Source organism: Pezoporus flaviventris, unplaced genomic scaffold, assembly GCF_033815535.1.
Source record: "Pezoporus flaviventris isolate CSIRO_AGI_PZ_B2104156 unplaced genomic scaffold, CSIRO_AGI_Pfla_v1 ptg000353l, whole genome shotgun sequence".
In the NCBI taxonomy this organism is placed as follows: domain Eukaryota; kingdom Metazoa; phylum Chordata; class Aves; order Psittaciformes; family Psittacidae; genus Pezoporus; species Pezoporus flaviventris.
Genome location: NW_026892900.1, coordinates 125,775 through 146,499, shown reverse-complemented (window position 1 = coordinate 146,499; position 20,725 = coordinate 125,775). Strand labels below are relative to the sequence as shown.

At 64.4% G+C, this 20,725-nt stretch overlaps 4 protein-coding genes across 6 annotated transcripts; 2 read left to right on the top strand and 2 right to left on the bottom strand.

The window, feature by feature from the left end:
- Nucleotides 1–709: 709 nt before the first annotated feature.
- Nucleotides 710–1,495, bottom strand: LOC133263553 (cytochrome c oxidase subunit 5B, mitochondrial). Its single transcript, XM_061443371.1, has 4 exons — nucleotides 1,375–1,495; nucleotides 1,185–1,258; nucleotides 989–1,088; nucleotides 710–902 (listed from the first exon to the last, which is right to left on the bottom strand). The coding sequence occupies exons 1-4, from the start codon at nucleotides 1,466–1,468 to the stop codon at nucleotides 790–792; spliced, it is 381 nt and encodes a 126-aa protein (XP_061299355.1). The 5' UTR covers nucleotides 1,469–1,495; the 3' UTR covers nucleotides 710–789.
- Nucleotides 1,496–2,120: 625 nt separating this feature from the next.
- Nucleotides 2,121–5,856, top strand: LOC133263563 (calsenilin-like). Of its 2 annotated transcripts, XM_061443393.1 has the most exons (8): nucleotides 2,121–2,517; nucleotides 3,500–3,624; nucleotides 3,713–3,782; nucleotides 3,858–3,928; nucleotides 4,187–4,294; nucleotides 4,388–4,492; nucleotides 5,585–5,647; nucleotides 5,780–5,856. In XM_061443393.1, exons 1-8 carry the CDS (start codon nucleotides 2,154–2,156, stop codon nucleotides 5,825–5,827), a joined length of 954 nt encoding a protein of 317 aa, XP_061299377.1. In that variant the 5' UTR covers nucleotides 2,121–2,153; the 3' UTR covers nucleotides 5,828–5,856. The 2 variants fall into 2 exon arrangements, with proteins under 2 accessions (XP_061299377.1, XP_061299375.1); XM_061443391.1 differs by having other exon boundaries at nucleotides 2,122–2,517; nucleotides 3,858–4,294.
- Nucleotides 5,857–6,577: 721 nt separating this feature from the next.
- LOC133263566 (fumarylacetoacetate hydrolase domain-containing protein 2-like) lies at nucleotides 6,578–10,765 on the top strand. The gene is made up of 7 exons (XM_061443397.1): nucleotides 6,578–6,817; nucleotides 8,482–8,698; nucleotides 8,773–8,832; nucleotides 8,916–9,078; nucleotides 10,258–10,366; nucleotides 10,441–10,528; nucleotides 10,614–10,765. The coding sequence occupies exons 1-7, from the start codon at nucleotides 6,630–6,632 to the stop codon at nucleotides 10,674–10,676; spliced, it is 888 nt and encodes a 295-aa protein (XP_061299381.1). The 5' UTR covers nucleotides 6,578–6,629; the 3' UTR covers nucleotides 10,677–10,765.
- On the bottom strand, nucleotides 10,736–16,978 carry LOC133263557 (glycerol-3-phosphate acyltransferase 2, mitochondrial-like). 2 transcript variants are annotated; one of them, XM_061443380.1, is made up of 20 exons: nucleotides 16,954–16,978; nucleotides 16,662–16,756; nucleotides 16,403–16,516; nucleotides 16,208–16,281; nucleotides 15,753–15,863; nucleotides 15,552–15,662; nucleotides 14,948–15,047; nucleotides 14,734–14,870; nucleotides 14,528–14,630; nucleotides 14,232–14,438; nucleotides 13,600–14,143; nucleotides 13,427–13,497; nucleotides 13,090–13,354; nucleotides 11,955–12,103; nucleotides 11,752–11,829; nucleotides 11,542–11,667; nucleotides 11,340–11,460; nucleotides 11,146–11,196; nucleotides 10,975–11,030; nucleotides 10,736–10,899 (listed from the first exon to the last, which is right to left on the bottom strand). In XM_061443380.1, the coding sequence occupies exons 3-20, from the start codon at nucleotides 16,514–16,516 to the stop codon at nucleotides 10,783–10,785; spliced, it is 2,535 nt and encodes an 844-aa protein (XP_061299364.1). In that variant the 5' UTR covers nucleotides 16,662–16,756; nucleotides 16,954–16,978; the 3' UTR covers nucleotides 10,736–10,782. The 2 variants fall into 2 exon arrangements, with proteins under 2 accessions (XP_061299364.1, XP_061299363.1); XM_061443379.1 differs by lacking the exon at nucleotides 15,552–15,662 and having other exon boundaries at nucleotides 10,740–10,899; nucleotides 13,427–14,143.
- Between the last annotated feature and the right edge of the window lie 3,747 nt (nucleotides 16,979–20,725).

The following is a 20,725-nucleotide window of genomic DNA, read 5'->3' as shown; positions in this document are numbered from 1 at the left end:
TCCCGGCGCCGTGACGTCACCGCCAGCCCCGCCTGTCATTCACGGCTCCGGGCGGCGCAGAGCCCCCCCCCCTCCGGTGTGTGACGTCAGCGCCGAGCGGCATGACGTCACTGACAACGTCAGCGGCGCTGGGAGGCGTCACCCACATGGGCGATCCGGCTGCAGCTCTCTCGGGTCCCAGATGCTGCCTGCTCCGCGGGAGCATGACATCACTGATGACATCATCGGGGGGGGGGGGGGCACAGCAGTTTCCAGGCCCCCTGTGGGGCTGCGCAGGGACCTTTGGGAGCCCCCCCCCCCGGCCCAGGGCTGCTCCTGAACCCTGTGTTCATGGGGCTGAACCACTGCAGAGCCCTGGGGGGGCCCCAATGGGCACCCCCCAACTGCCATGGGGAACCTGGCGGGAGGTACCCAGGGCATCAGCCACCCGCAGGCACTGGTGGGACCCCTAAGGACAGGCACCCCCCCACGTGGAACACAGAGGGGGGGACCCACAGCCCATGGGTGCAGGTGCCCCTTGCGCACCCCTTTGAGCCCCCCCCATTCCCAGCCCTCCCCTCCTGCCACTGACACCAAACCCGGGGGGCTTCCCCCAAACACAGCTCCAAGGTCACGCTGCCCCCCCACCCATGGGTGCTGCACCCCCCGCACACACACACACACACACACAGTCGGGGGCTCACAGACACAAACTCTTTATGTGGGGGGGAGCAGCTCCCTGGAAGGGGAAGATCCGGGGGGGAGGCTCCTCGAGGTGTGGGGCTCAGAAGCAGCTCCGGGGGGGTGTCCTCAGTGGGGCAGCTCGTGCGGGATGAGCTTGTAGTGGGCACCGCAGGAGGGGCAGCGCTGAGCCTCGCCCTTGTGCAGCCAGAACCAGACCACGTAGCTGTTGTCCTCTTCGCCTATGGAGGGACAGGAGGAAGAGGAGGAGGAGGAGGGACGGACACAAGCCCGGCCAGGGGGCCGCGGGACGGGGGCTGTCACTTACAGACGCACCCCACGATGCGCTTGTTGGTGATGGACGGGACGAGGTTCGGGTCCTCCTTGGTCCCCGCGTAGCGCTTCGGCCGGAACATGCTATAGGGGTCCTGCGGGGGGGGGGGGGTAACCGTTAACATGGGGGGAGCACCGGGACCTGCCCCCCCACCTCCCCCTCCGAGATCCCGGTCCCGTCCCGCACTCACCAGGCCCTTGCTCATGGCCTCCATCACTTTCCGCTCCAAGCCCGTCGCCTGCTCCTCATCCGTGGCCAGGCGGCCTGCGGGGCAGAGCGCTCACACCGGAGCCCGCGGCTCCCGCAGCCTCCTCCCCGGTTCCGCCCCTCCCGGCTCCCCCCTCTCCGGTCCCGGTCCCGCTCCCCCCCCCCGAGCTCACCGGGCGCGGCGAGGCCCCGGGCGGGCGCGGTGCGGGCAGAGGCCGCGGGCAGCAGCCGCAGGGCCGCGCTCACCCGCAGTAACCTTGAGGCCATGGCGGCGGCGGCGGAAGTGGAAATGGCGGCGGGCCGGGCCTTGAGGAGAGAGCTCGGACACGCCCCCACCGGGAGTGAAGCCACGCCCACTGCGATTGGCCACGCCTCTCCCCCTCCCTCCATGCGGTTGGCTCCGCCCCTGGCCATTAAAGCCACGCCCCTCGGTGCTGCCCCAGGGGTCACCATGGGGCTCGGGGACGGGAGGACCCCAAGGGATGGGGTCACCCCCAAGGGACAGGGACACGGGGGGTTGGGGGGCTCAGGGATGACGTCCATGGGGGTTGGGGGGCAGGAGCACCCCCGAGGATGGAGGCAGGATCATGAGGCCCCTGGGGACAGGGACACCCCCCCGGGATGCCCCAGAGCCTTGGGAACAGGAGGACCTCAAACAGTGGGGACAGCCATGGGGTGATGGGGACAGCGTCTGTGCAGCTGTGGGGACAGGGACCGCCCCCGAGGCACAGGGACAGCCCTGAGGGGATGGACATGATGTCCCAGGGCCGTGGGGACACCGCACCTCATCCACCCCTTTATATCCCCCCCCCCCCCAACCACCCCTTGTGTTCTGAGCACACAACCCATATGCAACCCATAACCACCCCCTCCCCGTGGGGTGTGCTTGTGGCACCCCCAAACCAGCCCTTTTCCAACCCAATTCCAAGGCCTTGTGGTGTGCTTGGCACCCATGGGTGCTGGGGGGGGGGGGGGTGTGTGTGTGGTATCAGGCTCCCCTTTGCACCCCTGTGGCCGGAGAGGGCTGCACCGTGGCGGGGGGGGGGCCATGGGCCGGTGCCAAGGGAGGAGGGCAGGAGGGCCGGCCCCGCCGCAGCGCCGCCCGGACGCGCCCGCTCGCCTCCACCTCGCCCCAGCCCGGGGTGCCGGAGGGGGGGGACACACAGAGGACACCCCGATCCCCGTGGTCCCCCCCCTCTCCCCGCCACCGGCCATGGGCATCCAGGGCATGGAGCTCTGCGCCGTGGCCGTGGTCATCCTCCTCTTCATCGCCGTCCTCAAGCAGTTCGGGATCTTGGAGCCCATCTCTGTGGAAGGTACCGCCCCCCCCCTTTAATTAACCCTAATTAATCCTCATTAATTAATCTATTTTCAGCCCTCCCCACGCCTCTGGGGGTGTTTCTCCCCTTAAAGGACCTGTTGGGCCCATCAATAGGCCCCTTAGGGTCAAACCTGCAGGGTTTGGGGGTTCCCCCCTCTTGGGGGGGGTGGTTGGGGGTGATCCTGAGGGTTTGTGGGTGCGGGGGGAGGAAGCCGCAGCCTCCCCCCCCCGCCCTGCCCCCGCCCTGCCTCGTCATGGCCCAGCCTTGCCTATGGGGCTGGGCTGGGTCCAGCCCCACATAAACACCGCATTGAGGGGGTGCAGGGACACTCCCCACCTCCCCCCCCCCAGAGACCATCTTGGAGGAGCTGGGACCTTTGTGCCCCTTGAGACCCCCCAGGCAGAGTGATGGGGGGACCCCAGCCCACAGTGACCCCCAAACCCTCACAAGGGGGGGTCCCCAATCTCCCATCGACCTCAATCCCCCCAGAGACGAGACATGGGGACCCCCAATTCCCATCTGGAGGAAGGGGCTCAGGGCTCCTCCTTCGCACCCTGGAATGCCCATCGGGAGGAGATGGGGGCTTAACCCCCCCCCGGCAGCACCCAAGGGGTGTGGGGCTCTCCTGCTGCCCCGGCACTGCAGAGCCTGTCCCTGGGCCAGTTTTCCCACCCCGATGCCGGCGCTGAGCGGCTCCGCGGGGGCCTCCCAAGCAGCAATTATTAATGAGGCATCATTTATTAATTACCTTCCGCCGGGGCGGGAGGTTCCGCACCCCGGCAACGCGCTGCTGGAGGCTCCTGGGGAAACCCTGCGATCGGGTGGCGACCCCTTGGGTTCTTCAACCCGGGGGTGCCCTTTTCCCCCCAGCACAAGGGGAGCGTGGGGTCCAGCAGCAGGTCCTTGGGGGGGGGGGGATTGGGATTGGGTGGGATGAGCCGGGAATGATGCGGAGGAGCCGCCTTGCTGGGGGCAGACGGCGGCGATGTCGAGGTGGAGCTGGCGGCCGCGCGGCACCAACCGGAGGAGCTGGAGGAGCTGCTGGCACGGACCAAGTTCTCCAGGCGGGAGCTGCGAGCCCTGTACCGCGGCTTCAAGAGCGTGAGTTGGGGGGGGGGGAACGGGGACCCTCACCCCCAGCGCGGCTGCACCGGAGCCGCGGCCTCACCGGCGCCCGCTTCCCTGCCAGGAGTGTCCCAGCGGCCTCGTGGATGAGGAAACCTTCACGCTCATCTACTCCCGGTTCTTCCCGCAAGGCGGTGAGTGCCGGGGGTGATCCCCATGGGGACAGGGGCCGGGATGCGGTGGCTTCACCGGCTCCCGCTCCCCCGCAGACGCCAGCACCTACGCGCACTTCTTGTTCGACGCCTTCGATGCCGACCGCAACGGGGCCCTCTGCTTCCAGGTGATCCATGAGCTCTTCCTTCGGGATCACAGCTCTGCTCTGGCTGGAGCCGGTGCCAGGGTTGATGCCGGAACTGCGGCACCGGCTTCACCGCGGGGATTAAAAATAGCTGCGAGCGAGAATGGAAACGGGATCAATAGGGATAAAACACAATTCCCACCGGGGCGTCCGCCAGCGCCGGTGCAGGGGTGTGAGATGAGGGTCCCATCCCTCGGGTGCCACAGGGATGTTCCCACTCAACCCCAGTTCCTCCGGCAGGATTTTGTCTTGGGGCTCTCGGTCCTGCTCCGGGGGACGGTGCAGCAGAAGCTGCAATGGGCTTTTAACCTCTACGACATCAATAAGGACGGCTGCATCACCAAGGAGGTGACACGGGGCTGGGAGCATCCCAGGGGATGGGCGCTGGGGACAGAGGTGCCCTCAGCAGAAGGGTCCTTGTCACCGCTCCGTCCCCCTTAGGAGATGCTGGAGATCATGACATCCATCTATGACATGATGGGGCGCTGCACCCAGCCCACGCTCCGGGACTGCGCTCCCGCGGAGCACGTGGAGCTCTTCTTCCAGGTGAGAGCATCCCCCTCGGCCCAGCAAACTCAATGGGGCCAGCACCAGGGCTGCCACTGGGTCCGCGGCTGTCACTGGAACCAGTGCTGTCACTGGCACACAATGGGGCTGTAACTGGGACCAGTGCTGTCACTGGCACACAATGGGGCTGTAACTGGGACTGGTGCTGTCACTGGCACACAGTGGGGCTGTCACTGGGATGGGTGCTGTCACTGGCACACAATGGGGCTGTTACTGGGACGGGTGCTGTCACTGGCATACAGTGGGGCTGTCACTGGGTCCAGTGCTGTCACTGGGATACAATGGGCTGTCACTGGGTCCGTGGCTGCCACTGGGTCAGGGGCTGTCACTGGGACTGGCGCTGTCACTGTCACACAATGGGGCTGTCCCTGGGTCCGGGGCTGTCCCTGGGTCCGGTGCTATCTGTTGGGTCTGGTGCTGTCCCTGGATCCGGTGCTGTCACTGTCACACAATGGGGCTATCAGTGGGTCCGGTGCTGTCCCTGGGTCCGGTGCTGTCCCTGGATCCAGTGCTGTCACTGTCACACAATGGGGCTATCAGTGGGTCCGGTGCTGTCCCTGGGTCCGGTGCTGTCCCTGGATCCGGTGCTGTCCCTGGATCCGGTGCTGTCACTGTCACACAATGGGGCTATCAGTGGGTCTGGTGCTGTCCCTGGGTCCGGTGCTGTCCCTGGATCCGGTGCTGTCACTGTCACACAATGGGGCTATCAGTGGGTCTGGTGCTGTCCCTGGGTCCGGTGCTGTCCCTGGATCCGGTGCTGTCACTGTCACACAATGGGGCTATCAGTGGGTCCGGTGCTGTCCCTGGGTCCGGTGCTGTCCCTGGATCCGGTGCTGTCCCTGGATCCGGTGCTGTCACTGTCACACAATGGGGCTATCAGTGGGTCCGGTGCTGTCCATGGGTCCGGTGCTGTCCCTGGATCCGGTGCTGTCACTGTCACACAATGGGGCTATCAGTGGGTCTGGTGCTGTCCGTGGGTCCGGTGCTGTCCATGGGTCCGGTGCTGTCCCTGTCACCCACTGGCGCTGTCCCTGGGCCCATCCCCGCTGAGCCCCATCTCTTCCCCCGCAGAAGATGGACAGGAACGGCGACGGCGTCGTGACCTTCGAGGAGTTTCTGGACACGTGCCTGAAGGTGGGGGGCTCCCATGGGCTTCATCATCACCCCCCTCCCTCCTCTTCCTCCTCCTCCTCCCCGCTCCTCACCCACCCCGCCATGGGGGGCTATGGCGGCAGCCCCGGGTCTGAGCCGCTGGTGTCTGCACAGGACGAGGACATCATGAGCTCCATGCGCATCTTCGAGGACGTGCTCTAGAGCGGGGCTTCGCGCCGGGTTTTCTAATTAAAGCCACAGCCACGGTTTGGGGACAAACCCCGCGATTTCGGTGCCAGCGGTGCCTCGCCGCTGTCATGGCGGCGCCCACACGGCGGCCGCGCTGCGTATCCTAGCAACGCGGCTGCTCCCTCCCGCCCCGGCTCTCATTGGCTGAGAGGCGGAACTCTGCCCGCTCTCATTGGCTGCACGGCTTAACGCCTCCCTTTTCCTATTGGCTGCACGGCGGGACGCTACCGGCTTTCGCATTGGTGGGCCCCAGGGCGGGGCGGGGACTCGGAGAGGGACGTGACGTAGGTGGCTCCGGGGAACCCCTCGGGGTCGGGGGGTCCCGCACCGGGAGCGGGGGGGGGACGGGACGGGGACGGGGACACCGTGGGGTCGGGGCTGGGGGGCATCGGGGGGGAGATCCCCAGAGATTGGGGCTGGGGGGGGATCCTCATGGAGCAGGACCGGATCCGCTGGGAGCAGGATGGGGCAGGGGCATCCCTGGCATTGCGCTGAGCCGGGGAGGGGGGGATCCCCTCTGGGATCGGAGCAGGGCGGGATCGGGGGGGATCCCCAGGGATTGGGGCTGGGGGGGATCCTCATGGAGCAGGATCGGATCCGCTGGGAGCAGGATGGGGCAGGGGCATCCCTGGCATTGCGCTGAGCCGGGGGGGGGGGGATCGGGGGGATCCCCAGGGATTGGGGCTGGGGGGGATCGGGGGGGATCCCCTGGGGCCGGGGGTTCCTCGGGGCACGGCCGCTGCGGGACTCGCTCCTCTCCGGGCAGGATCCCGGGATGCGCCTGGCCGGGGCCATGCGCCTCGTGCGGTTCCGGGGACCGGGGGGGGCCGAGCCCCGCCTGGGGCTGGAGGTGGCGCCCGGCGGGGAGGCGCTGGTGGATCTGAGCGCGGCGGAGCCGGCGCTGCCCCGCTCCATGCGGGAGTTCCTCAGCACCGGCGGCACCGGGCTGGCCGCGGCACAGAGGTGGGTGACCCCGTACAGGGGTGGGTGCCCCCATGTAGAGATGAGTGCACCCGTACAGGGGTGGGTGCCCCCGTACAAATGTGGGTGCCCCCATGTAGAGATGGGTGCACCCGTACAGGGGTGGGTGCCCCCGTACAAATGTGGGTGCCCCCATGTAGAGATGGGTGCACCCGTACAGGGGTGGGTGCCCCCGTACAAATGTGGGTGCCCCCATGTAGAGATGGGTGCACCCGTACAGGGGTGGGTGCCCCCGTACAAATGTGGGTGCCCCCATGTAGAGATGGGTGCACACGTACAGGGGTGGGTGCCCCCGTACAGGGGTAGGTGCCCCCATATAGATGTGGGTGCCCCCATGTAGAGATGGGTGCACCCGTACAGGGGTAGGTGCCCCCATATAAATGTGGGTGCCCCCATGTAGAGATGGGTGCACCCGTACAGGGGTGGGTGCCCCCATATAGATGTGGGTGCCCCCATGTAGAGATGGGTGCACCCGTACAGGGGTAGGTGCCCCCATATAAATGTGGGTGCCCCCATGTAGAGATGGGTGCACCCGTACAGGGGTGGGTGCCCCCGTACAGGGGTGGGTGCCCCCATGTAGAGATGAGTGCACCCGTACAGGGGTGGATGCACCCGTACAGGGGTGGGTGCCCCCGTACAAATGTGGGTGCCCCCATGTAGAGATGGGTGCACCCGTACAGGGGTAGGTGCCCCCGTACAGGGGTAGGTGCCCCCATATAAATGTGGGTGCCCCCATGTAGAGATGGGTGCACCCGTACAGGGGTGGGTGCCCCCATGTAGAGATGGGTGCCCCCGTACAGGGGTGGGTGCCCCCGTACAAATGTGGGTGCCCCCATGTAGAGATGGGTGCACCCGTACAGGGGTAGGTGCCCCCCATATAAATGTGGGTGCCCCCATGTAGAGATGGGTGCACCCGTACAGGGGTGAGTGCCCCCGTACAGGGGTGGGTGCCCCCATGTAGAGATGGGTGCACCCGTACAGGGGTGGGTGCCCCAGTACAGGGGTGGGTACCCCCATTCAAATGTGGGTGCCCCCATGTAGAGATGAGTGCACCCGTACAGAGGTGGGTGCCCCCGTACAGGGGTTGGTGCCCCCGTATAGAGGTGGGTGCCCCGGTACCCCCAGTATGGAGGTGGGTGCCCCCATACAAAGGTGGCTGCCCCCCATATAGATGTGGGTGCCCCTGTACAAATTTGGGTGCCCCCGTACAGGGGTGGATGCCCCTGTATAGGGGTGGGCGCCCTGGTACAGAAGTGGGTGCCCCATACAGGTATGAGCACCCCCCCATGCAAATGTGTGTGCCCCAGTACAGAGGTGGGTGCCCCCATATAGAGGAGGGCACCCCTGTACAGAGGTGGGTGCCCCTGTATAGGAGTGGGTGCCCCTGTACAGAGATGGGTGCCCCCATATAGGGATGGGTGCCCCCCTACAGAGGTGGGTGCTCCAGTACAAAGTTGGGTGACCGCGTACAGAGGTGGGTGCCCCATACAGGGGTGAGTACCCCCATACAAATGTGGGTGCCCCAGTACGAAGGTGGCTGCCCCAGTACAAAGGTGGGTGCCCCAGTACAGAGTGGCTGCCCCATACAGGGGTGAGTACCCCCATACAAATGTGGGTGCCCCCATACAGAGGTGGGTGCCCCGCAGGGCGCTGGAGTCGGGGGGTCACCGGGTGCCGCGCAGCGCTGTCCAGCTCCTGGCACCCGTGGGTGACCCCGAGAAGGTGATCTGCGTGGGGCTCAACTACCGCGACCACTGCCTGGAGCAGGACGTGAAGGTCCCCAAGGAGCCCATCATCTTCAGCAAGTTCCCCAGCGCCATCATCGGGCCCTTCGATGACATCGTGCACCCCGAGGACAGCACCGTGAGCACCCCCGGGCCCCCAGCGCGGCCCCCGCCATGCGATGGGTGCTCAGTTCCCCCCCGTTCTCCCCACAGGAGGTGGACTGGGAGGTGGAGCTGGCCGCTGTCATGGGGAAGAAGGGGCGGCACATCCAGGTGAGCCCCGGCCCCCTCCTCCTCCTTCCCGTGGGTCTCGGGTTGTGGCCCCACATAGAGAGGTCCCCGTTGTGCCCCCCCAGGAGGCGTCAGCGATGGAGCACGTCGTGGGCTTCACGGTGGCCAACGATGTCAGTGCCCGGGACTGGCAGATGAAGAGGAACGGGCGGCAGTGGCTGCTGGGGAAAACCTTCGACACCTTCTGTCCCCTGGGGCCAGCCCTTGTCACCAAGGAGGCCGTGAAGGGTAAGGATGGGCAGGGATGGGATGGGACAGGGGACAGGGATGGGATGGGACAGGGGACAGGGATGGGGTGGGGACAGGGATGGGGTGGGACAGGGGACAGGGATGGGATGGGTTACAGTGATGGGATGGGACAATGATGGGATGGTGACAGGGATGGGATGGGGATGGGGACAGGGATGGGATGGGGATGGGGACAGGGATGGGATGGGGATGGGACAGTGATGGGATGGGGACAGGGATGGGATGGGGATGGGGACAGGGATGAGATGGGGATGGGACAGGGGTAGGATGGGGATGGGACAGTGATGGGATGGGGACAGGGATGGGATGGGGATGGGGACAGGGATGAGATGGGGATGGGACAGGGATAGGATGGGGATGGGACAGTGATGGGATGGGGACAGGGATGGGATGGGGATGGGACAGTGATGGGATGGGGACAGGGATGGGATGGGGACAGGGATGGGATGGGATGAGGATGGGGTACAGGGATGGGATGAGGTACAGTGATGGGATGGGGATGGGACAGTGATGGGATGGGGATGGGGACAGGGATGGGATGGGGATGGGACAGTGATGGGATAGGGACAGGGATGGGATGGGATGAGGATGGGGTACAGGGATGGGATGAGGTACAGGGATGGGATGGGGATGGGGACAGCGATGGGATGGGGACAGGGCACAAGGATGGGGATGTGACAACGATGGGATGGTGACAGGGATGGGATGGTGATGGAGACAACAATGGGATGGGGATGGGATGGGATGAGGATGGGGATGGGACGAGGTACAGTGATGGGGTGGGGATGGTGACAGGGTTGGGATGGGGATGGGGACAGCGATGGGATGGGGATAGGACAATGATGGGATGGCGACAGGGATGGGATGGGGATGGGACGAGGTACAGTGATGGGGTGGGGATGGTGACAGGGATGGGATGGGGATGGGAACAGGGATGGGATGGGGATGGGGACAGCGATGGGATGGGGATGGGGACAGCGATGGGATGGGAATGGGGCACAGGCTCTTTCCTGACAGACACAAGAGGCAACAGGCACTGATTTGCCCCAAAAGCTCCATGTTTTCCCCACATGGGGGGGTTGTTGGTGGTGGTGGTGGTGGCTCCTCAGCTCCCCCCATGCCCCTCCCTGCGGTGACACCTCCCCTCGCTCCCCACAGACGTCCACAACCTGCGCATCAGCTGCAGCGTGAACGGGCGGGTGATGCAGGACAGCAGCACCAAGCAGCTCATCTTCCGCCTGCCCAAGCTCATCGCATGGGTGTCCCGGTAAGGGGGGGCCGGCGGCACCGGTACCGCCCTCAGGGGCCATTGTGACACCTCCTGTCCCCCGTCCCCCCCAGGTTCGTCACGCTGGTCCCTGGGGACATCCTGCTCACGGGAACCCCCCCGGGGGTGGGCGTCTTTCGGAAGCCCCCCGTGTTTCTGAAGGTGAGGGGAGAGGGGGGGGCAGAACGGGATGTAAAGGCCCCCATGGATGGGCCGGGAGGTGCCAGTGTCTCCCTGCCCCTCGCAGAGAGGAGATGAGGTGCGGTGCGAGATCGAGGAGCTGGGGGTCATCTGCAACAAGGTGGTGTGAAGATGGAGACGGGACCTCGTGCCCCGGTCCGGCTGCTTCCCCCCCTCCTGCCCACCCCACAGCACCCTTGTGGGGCTCAATAAAGCAGGAGCCGGGGCAGGATGCTCTAGGGTTGGATGAACTGCTGGATGAAGGCTTCCAGCCTCTCCCGGTTGGTGCTGGAGCGGAAGGGCTGGGCGAGGTGGAGCAGGGGGCCGGGGGGGCCCCTCACCTCCTCCAGCACCTATGGGGGGCAGATGGGGTGTCAGTGTGGGGCAGCAGGAGGTGCAGGGGGGCTGGTGGAGCCCTTGGTGCTTACCCCCATCTCCTTGAAGGTCTGCAGAGAGCTCAGGGCCAGGCTTCTGTTGGGGAGCTCTGGAGGCAGAGAAAGCCTTGAGGGACCCCCCCCCCCCCAAATCCCACAGCTTGGTTTGGGATGGGGGGGGTGGCCCCAAAGCGGGAGGGAGGCCCCGGGCACCCCCCAGCTCACCAGAGCCCTCCTTGGCCAGGAACTGGAGCAGCTCCTCCACGTAGGCTGCCTCTGTGTGGGGAGATGGGGGTCAAAGCCCAGCACCCCCAAGGCCGGGGCTGCAAAGGGAGCTGCGGCTCTGCCTCGGTTGCCCCAGAGCCCAGCGGGGTTTGGGGGGCCCGGAGGAGCAGTTTCCCCCCGGGGGGGGCTCTCACCGGGCTGGGGCCAGCGGGTTTGCCCCAGGAAAGCCACGGCTCCAGCGTAGGTGCCCAGCACGGGGCTGAGGAGCCGGCAGAGGAAGAGGAGGAGGCGGGGAGAGCCCTGGGGCTCCCCGAGCTGGACGGGGGGAAGCAGAGCTGAGTGCGAGCACCCTCACCCCGTGGGGGTGACAAGGGGACACCCCCCCCCCACAGGGACCTTGAAGCAGCGGCGCAGGGGCCCCTCGTCCTCGCTGTCGCTGTCGCTGAAGTCCATCCTGGGCTGTGCCTGGCGCCGGCTGAAGGCCCGCGGGGCCGTGTCGCAGACCCAGTGCTCGCCCTCCGGCTGTGGGGACAAGCCGGGCCCTCCGGAGCCACCCTACAGCAGCGCCGTGTCCCCTGCAGGGGGGGCTGCGGGGGGGGCACCCACCTCCTCTGGCTCCAGCACCCCGCACAGGACGAGCTTGTCCACGATGTCCTCGCTCCAGCAGCCCAGGGGCTGGCAGGGCTGGGACGGGAGGAGGAGGAGGAGGAGGAAGAGCGGGGCTGGTTGGTGCCCGGTCCTCCCCCTCCAAGCCACGCAGAGGCCACCGTGGTGCGATGGCGATGCCACCCTGTGCCACCGGCCCCTACCCGGAGCCCCAGCACGTTTGGGGGCAGCAGCTGCAGCAGCTCCAGGGTCTTGCAGTGCAGCTCGTCCTGGCTGAAGATGATGCTGGAGGCTTGGCTGGTGGGCTCCAGGAAGGGCATCACCTCCGCCAGCAAGGCTCGGATGGCACAGGCTGCAGGGATAATGGTGTTACCGGTTGTTCTGGTGTCACCCACTGTCCCAGTGTCACCCATTGTCCCAGTGTCACCGGTTGGCCCAGTGTCACCCATTGTCCTGGTGTCACCAGTTTGTCCCGGTGTCACCAGTTGTCCCTTTGTCACCAGTTGTCCCAGCGTCACCCATTGTCCCAGTGTCACCGGTTGTTCCAGTGTCACCGGTTGTTCCAGTGTTACTGGTTGTTCCAGTGTCACAGGTTGTTCCAGTGTCACCCATTGTCCCAGTGTCACCGGTTGGCCCAGTGTCACCCATTGTCCCGGTGTCACCAGTTGTCCTGGTGTCACCAGTTGTCCCAGTGTCACCGGTTGTTCCAGTGTTACCGGTTGTTCCAGTGTCACCGGTTGTCCCAGTGTTACTGGTTGTTCCAGTGTCACCGGTTGTCCCGGTGTCACCAGTTGTTCCAGTGTCACCGGTTGTTCCAGTGCGACCCATTGTCCTGGTGTCACCGGTTGTCCTGGTGTCACCAGTTGTCCCAGTGTCACCGGTTGTTCCAGTGTCACCGGTTGTCCTGGTGTCACCCATTGTCCCGGTGTCACCGGTTGTCCCAGTGTTACTGGTTGTTCCAGTGTTACTGGTTGTTCCAGTGTCACCCATTGTCCCAGTGTCACCAGTTGTCCCAGTGTCACCGGTTGTCCCAGTGTTACTGGTTGTTCCAGTGTCACCCATTGTCCCAGTGTTACCGGTTGTCCCAGTGTTACTGGTTGTTCCAGTGTCACCCATTGTCCCAGTGTCACCGGTTGTCCCAGTGTCACCGGTTGTCCCAGTGTTACTGGTTGTTCCAGTGTCACCCATTGTCCCAGTGTCACCCATTGTCCCAGTGTCACCGGTTGTCCCAGTGTCACCGGTTGTCCTGGTGTCACCCATTTTCCCAGTGTCACTGGTTGTCCCAGTGTCACCGGTTGTCCTGGTGTCACCGGTCCCACTCCACGCCTCGCTCCTCACCTCCCACCGCCTCGCTGGCGAAGATGGGCAGGATGGCAGCGCTGTGGTGGCCCAGCTCCATCCAGGTCCGTGCCGAGGCCTCGGGGACCACCAGGACGTCACCGAGGGGGGAGAGGTGGTAGAGGTGGAGGCGGGCCCTGAGCAGGATGAGGCTGTGCTGCACCAGGGCACGGAGCTGCCCCGAGAAGCCCACGTCCCGCTGGCGCAGCAGGATCTCCTCCAGCAGCCAGGCAAAGTCCTGCATGAGCCGGGAGAGGAAGACGCCCTGGAGGAAGAGGAGGATGAGCAGGAGGCTCCACCAGGAAGAGAAGCCTGGAAGCGAAGCTCTCCTCCTCACCTCCCGGTACTTGTGCAGCAGCAGCGCGGACGTGATCCCCACGGACATGACGGCGGAGCAGGACACGCTGTCTGGGAAGGAGGGAGGAGGGAGAGGGATGCCTGGGAGTGAACAGCAGAGCCAAGGGGTGACCCTGCACGGACCGGCTGAGGACGGACCCCGCCACCCCTCACCGCTCAGTGAGTGCAGGCCCAGGTTGGTCACCAACTCTTCCTCTGGTGCCTCCAAGCTGGTGGCCTTGGTGGAGCCAGGAGCCCCGAGCCCGGTATTGCCGGCATCCAGGTGGCCGGGCCTGTGGAAAACGGGGTGAGAGGGGTGAGGAAGTGCGGCCGGGAGCCCCCGAAGGCTCCGTGCTGCCTGAGGCTGGGTCCTGCTCACCACGTGCCGAGGATGCTGGGCAGCAGCAGCAGCTCCTCCGGCTTCCCTGCGTACCTGCCAGGGCTTTTGGCCACGAACTCCTGGGAATGGGGATGAAGGAGCTGTCGGTGCGCACCGGAGCATCACCGAGCTGACCGGATCCACTGCAGCTTCCCATAGAGACGGGCTCAGCAGATCCCCTGACACCCCAACCGCCCCCATCCCGAGGCTCCTGCCCCACTGCCCTACCTGTAAGGAGAAGGGCTGGGCAAAATCCACCCGGACACAGCCGAGGTTCCGGCGCAGGGCCCGTAACGCTGCCCAGAGGCAAGCGCCGATGCCGAGGGGCTGAGCGCCGCGCTGGGAGGGGGGGGACAACACCGAGGCGTTATTGGGGTGCCCGGGGGTGAAGCGGGGGCTGCACTCCCCCCGGCAAAGAGCCCCTCACCGCTGCCTCCGGCTGGGATCCACCGGGGACCACGTCGTAGCCGATGCCCACGGGGACGAGGAGGACGTCGGGCACAGCACCGGCGCGCACGGCGCCCTGCACCAGAGCCAGCCAGCGCCGGGCCGAGGCCGAGAGGTGCAGCGGCACCGCGGGCTCCTCCAGGAAGATGAGGAGAGGCTGCCGGCTCCTCAGCACCTCCTCCACGTACTGCAGGGGGAGCGGGGTGAGGCTGGGGGGGCACCCACGGCTTGGGCAGCCCCTGCTTTGAGGCACCCCCGAACACCCCCAGCACCCACCGCAGCCAGCACGGCCCCTGGGAGCGCATCCTCCGGGTCTCTCCGTGTCTGCTGCTCCATTCCTGCAGGCAGGAAAACCCCTCCGAGGCGCCGGAGCAGGGATCTGCGGGGGGACAGGGGACAGCCGGCACTGGGCTGTGTCCCGCTGGGTGCCCCCCCCCCCCCCCCCCAAGGACTGCCCCACACCGGTGCGTGCCCGGCCTTACCGGAGGCGAGGGCTGCAGCCCTGGGCGCCCACCGTCACCCTGGGCACCCCTAACCCCTGGGAGAAGAGGACGAAGGAGAGGAGCGGCCCATCCAGCTGGGATTTGTGCGTGGAGAGGAAAACCAGGGGCACGCGGGGCTGCAAGGGAGGCGTGGGGGCTGAGCGCCGGGGGGGCCGGCGGCGTGGGGCCGAGGGCGGCTTCAGCGGGTGCCCACCGTGCTGGCTGCCCTCAGCACCGTCTCCAGCTGCCCCCGGTGCAGCTGCACGCTGAGGAACAGGCGGCTCAGGAGCTTCAGCAGCGCCCAGTGGCAGATCCTGCAGGAAAAGCAGGGAGGGAAGAACCCCCCCCACCGGGCCACGGCCACCCCCGTTCCCTGCCTCGGTGTCCCCATGGAGCAGCAGGGCCCGGCTCAGCCCCATCCCGGAGGGAAGGAGCTGCTCCCTTTGGCTTGGCTTTGATTTCCACCCTCCCGGTTGGGGGTTGGTTTAATCCCTGCCTTCTCTGCCCCGGTGTCACATCCCCTGCAAGGAATCTGGGGGGGAAATATCCCCAGGGAGCTGTGAGGGACCCAAAGGGTCCTCCTGCACCCCTTCAAGCCCCCTGGTGTTTCCCACAGCATCCCCCTGCATTCCCAAGGAGACGGCACCAAGCACGAAGCCCCCACTCAAAGCCCATCCAAAAGGGGCTTGATAAAGAGCACGAGAGCCCTGGAGAGGAGGGGAAGGACTGGGAACGCCCGAGCCAGGAGCTGGGCTCCCTCCAGGAGGAGGTGGGAAGTGGCAGGGAAAGGGGATCCCAGCCAGGGAGGGAGCCCAGACCTCAGCATGAGCAGGGAGAGCGGGGCCTGGATGTCACCCAGGAGCTCCAGGATCTTCTCCTTCCATCCATCCCCCCGTGCCGGGCCACGGGCGGCAGCAGCATCCTGCACCCTGCGGAGGGATGGAGGAGGTGGAAGCATCCCGGCCCCCTTGCTCCAGCCACCCGATGGGATCCCCCAGAGCCCCTCTGCCCGCTCCCACCTCCTGCTGCGGCAGAGCCGTGCCGGGAGGTCCCCAGGGGTGTCAGCAGGAATCCGCCAGGAGCAGACAGCCAGGAGCCCGCAGACCCTGCGCGCCAGCCAGCCCCGGAACCTGCGCACGGGCACAGGGAGCCGTGGCAGAGGCTGCTCCAGGCCCGGAGCTCTCCCTCCCTCCCCACCTTACAGCTCCTGGGGCCAAAGGAAAAGGCTTGGGATGGGCGCAGCCCCGGAGCTGGGAGAGGAGGGAGAGGATGGAGCATTGGGAAGAGGCTGGGAGCCCGCGTGAGCTTGTCCCTGTGCCGGCTTCCAGCCCCCCAAACAGCCCCTCCTTGGAGGCACGACGGAGCAAGGCTGATGGAGAGGCGTCCCCAAGGCTCCTGCGCAGCAGGGGAAGGGGTTTCCATGGGGATTGGGAATTCCCTGGGGGATAAAGCACCGTTTATGCCCCGGCCTCACCGCGTGTCCTTCTCCGTCACCCGGCTGATGTCGCGGAAGCCGAGGGAAGGGAAGCGCTCGGAGTAGAAGCCATCCTGGAAGCAAGGAGGGAACGGGCATTATGGGGGTTCAGCCCCACATCTCCGGTGCCGAGATGGGGCTCATCCTCGCCACCAGCATCCCAAGATGCCCGGGGTAGCTCCACGAGGCTCTTACCCAGCTCATGGGGGTGCAGGTCTGGCAGCAGCGCCCCGAGTCCGGGTGGCACCTGCCCAGGAAGGGCAGCACGACCTCCACCCTCTGCCCCCCAACACAGAGCCACGTTCTCATCTGCGGCAATGGCAGAGACCGGGAGGCTCCGGGAATGCCGAAGGGGGGGAATTTCCCCCCCAAAACACTGAGCAGAACTCACTGCATCGGGGGGGGACGGGACAGGGAGATGCCGCTAAGGGGAGATCAAGGGGGGGTCACCCACGTTTCTCACTCAGACCCGGATCCGCTGGGATCAGCACTCGGGAAGGCTCCAGCAGCAGGTTCCGTGCAGGGAGGAGCCCTTGGAGCAGAGCAAAGCTGTGGGGCACAGAGCAGGGGGGCTCAGTGAGGGGTAGGGGGGGGGCCCTCATCCCACCAGCCCAGGACCAGAGCCGTGGGGCAATGGCGTGAGGCAGGATGTGACCTGTGGGGTGCTGGTGGCGTGAGGGGAGCGGGGTCACCCCCTTGCTGGGGGTCCCCTCCGTGCCCACCCTTGTCCCCAGGGGGTCCGGTACCTCGGGATGGGGCTGTCCTGGTGGAGACACAGCCCTGGGTGTGGGGCTGGGGCGGGGGGCAGCAGAGGGGCTGGGATGCTCCAGGATCCTGGAGAACAGGAGGTGGGAATGGGCAGAAGGGGTCCGTTGGGAAGGTTTAGACCCGTGTCCTTACAGGCACTTGTGGGGTGGGTAACACACCCCATAGAGGCCCCAACACCCCATAGGGACTGGAGGGGAGTCCATGGGGGACCCAATGTTCCCTATGGGGGGCGGGGGGAACCGCAACCCCCAACACCCCTTACAGAGCCTTGAGGGGGAACACACCCCACACAGGCCCCACACACCCCATAGGGTAACACCCGCCACAGCCCCTATAGGGCCTTAGAGGGGGTTATGGAGGATGTGGATGGGGGGGGGCAGCACACCACACGCTCCCTATAGGGCCTGGGGGGGGTTATGGGCCCCACATATCCCATAGGAGCAGGGTTACACAGCCCCACACGGGCCCTGCGCACCCCATAGGGGCTGTGGTTGGGAGTGAACGCATCCCACAGCCCCTGCAGGGCCTTGGGGGGGGGGTTACGGCCCCACACGAGCCCCACATCCCCCCCCCCAAGCCCCACTCGAGGCCCGCGGGGCCCCGCGCCCACCCCGGGCCCGCTCTCCCGCGCTCACCGCCGCAGGCCCGGCCGCTGCTCCCGCTCCGCCCCCGCGGAGGGCGGCACCGGCCCGGCCGGAACCCCCCGGGCCGCGACCCCGGCCCCGCCCGCGGCCTCTGGAGGGGGGGGCTCGGGCTCGGCGCCACCGCTGGGGTTACCCCGGGCCCCGCTCCCAGACCCGTCCCTGTGCGGGAGGGGCGGAACGAGCGCGGGGGCTGAGGCGCGGCTCGGAGCGTGCGGGCCCGGAGGGTCCCTGGGGAAAGAGGGGGCGAGAACGGGGGGGAAACAACGGAGAAGGGGAAGGGATGGGGGGGAATGGGAGAAGAGAAACGGGAAAATAGGGAAAGGGAAGAAAAACGGGGAAAAAAAGATTAAAAAGGAAAAAAAAACGACGAAAAAGGGGAAAATAAGAAAAAACGACAAATAGGGGAAAAAGAAAAATAAGGAGAGAAAAAAGAAAAAAAATAACGCAAGAAAAAAAGGAAAAATAAGACGGAAAAAGAGAAAAAAATGGAAAAAAGGAGAAAAAATGGAAAAAAAGGAAAAACAAGGAAAAAAGGGAAATAAGATGAAAATATGAAGGGGAAGTACAATAAAAAGGGGAGGGAAAAAAGGAAAAATAAGAAAAAGGAAAAATATCACGATAAAATGGAGAAAGACGATAAGAAAGGGAAACAGTATATGAAAAAAGAGGGAAAATATAGAAAAAAGGAGAAAAAAAGGCAAAATACAATAAAAAAGGATAAAAAAAGTGAGCAAAAAAAGAAAATATAAAAATGGAGGGGGGGGGGAGGGAACAGGCAAGGAAAAGGGAAAAAAAAGACAAAAGGGAGGAATAGAATAAAATGGGGCTGAAAAGACATTAAAAAAGAGAAAAAAAGAAAATATAAGGAAAAAATACAGGAAAAGAGAAATAATGAGGGAAAAAAGAAAATACAATTAAAAGGGAGGGAAAAGAAAATACAAAAGTAAAAGAGGGGAAAAAAGCAAGAAAAAATGAAAACTTCAATTCAAAAAGAGGAAAAAAAGGGGAAAGACAAGGGAAAAATGGGGAAAAAAGAGAAAATCCCAGAGAACAGGGAAAGCAGAGGAAGGAAGCCCCTTATTGCCGGGCACTCATTGCCAGTTGGGAGCGCAAAGCCCAGGCAGCAGCAGGCTGAGGCCTGGCCAGGGCTCATCCCACCTCCCACGGCAGCCAAGGGGCAGAAACCCTCATTTCACCCCATTTTAACCCAATTTAACCCACTTTAAGTGATTTTGAAGCCAAACCCCTGGAATTTCCAAGGCTTTTTTTCTGCTGCAAACCCGGTTCTGTTGCTACGAGCCGGGGGAGGTTGGGAATGAAGGCATCACCATGGCAACCCCTGGGATGGTTTGGGGGGTTCTGGGGGTGCCGCTGCCTGTGCCCCCCCCCCCCCCATGGGGCCACCCTATGGACCCCCCCCCCCGCACGCTGTGGGGCGCAGCCGTGGGGCAGAGGACGCGGTGCTGGCGGCGTGCGCGGCCCCGCGGCTCCAGCCCCGTTCACACGACCTCTCCCACCCCGAGCATCGTCCCAGCGCGCCGGGACGGGAGAGCAGCCAGGCTGGGAATGGGCTTCCCAAAGCTCCGGTGGAGCCGGGCGGGATGGAGGCGGGGAGATGGGGCCGCGTCCCCTGGGAAGGGGGCTCTGGGGTGGTGGTACCTCAATGGGGTCAGCGCGCGCCAGGGTGAGTCACGGCGCATCCGTTCCGTGTGAGTGGGGATGCACCAACACGAGTCACGACACAGCCGTGGGGGTCGCAATCTCCTGCTGCGGGTCACGACAATGCCACTGCAAGCGTGGGTTGCCATTCCCTGCTGTGGGTCACGATGTGGTGGTGTGGGTCACGATGTGGTGGTGTGGGTCACGATACGGTGGTGTGGGTCACGATACAGTGGTGTGGGTCACGATACGGTGGTGTGGGTCACGATACGGTGGTGTGGGTCACGATATGGTGATGTGGGTCACGATACGGTGGTGTGGGTCACGATGTTGTGGTGTGGGTCACGATGTGGTGATGTGGGTCATAATGTGGTGTGGGTCACGATATGGTGGTGTGGGTCACAATGTGGTGTGGGTCACAATACAGTGGTGTGGGTCACGATATGGTGATGTGGGTCACGATATGGTGGTGTGGGTCACGATGTTGTGGTGTGGGTCACAATACGGTGGTGTGGGTCACGATATGGTGGTGTGGGTCACGATATGGTGGTGTGGGTCACGATACGGTGAAGTGGGTTATAATACGGTGATGTGGGTCATGATATGGTGATATGGGTCACGATGTGGTGATGTGGGTCGCGATGTGGTGGTGTGGGTTACGATACGGTGATGTGGGTCACGATATGGTGATGTGGGTCACGATACGGAGATGTGGGTCATGATACGGTGATGTGGGTCACGATACGGTGATGTGGGTCATGATACGGTGATGTGGGTCACGATACGGAGATGTGGGTCACAATACAGTGATGTGGGTCATAATACAGTGATGTGGGTCACGATATGGTGATGTGGGTCATGATACAGTGGTGTCGATCACTGTCATGCATCACAATACACCAGTGTGGGTTGCGATACGGTGGTGTGGGTCACGATATGGTGGTGGTCACCACGCTGCTGTGGGTTACCCCAACCCAATTGTGGGTCACAACCCATGAACCCTCTTGAAATGCAGCACCAAGGCGGGCAGCAAAACCCCTATATGAGCCTCCCACGAATCCCCACTGGGCCCCCGAGGGGGGGTTGAACGCCCTCAGGGCCAGCAGCTGGTTCATCACTTGTGTTTAATTAATTAATTATTATCATTATTATTTATTCCTTCTATAATTTATGGTGCTGCCATAAATAACACCACCCCCCCCCCCAACATCATGTTCCTGCTGCTGTCCCCAAGTGTCCCCAAGGGATGGGGGGGGGGACACGACACACACGACACGATCACACCCCCAGCCCCCCCCTTGAAAACAAGGGAATGGTTTTCTTATTCCAAAATAGTTTTTATTGTTGAAAGGCCTGGGGGGGGGGGTCTCTTGGGATGGATCCCCCCATTCCATGTGCCGGGTCCCCATGGAAACCTGGCAACAAGCAGCCATGGGAGGGGGGGGGC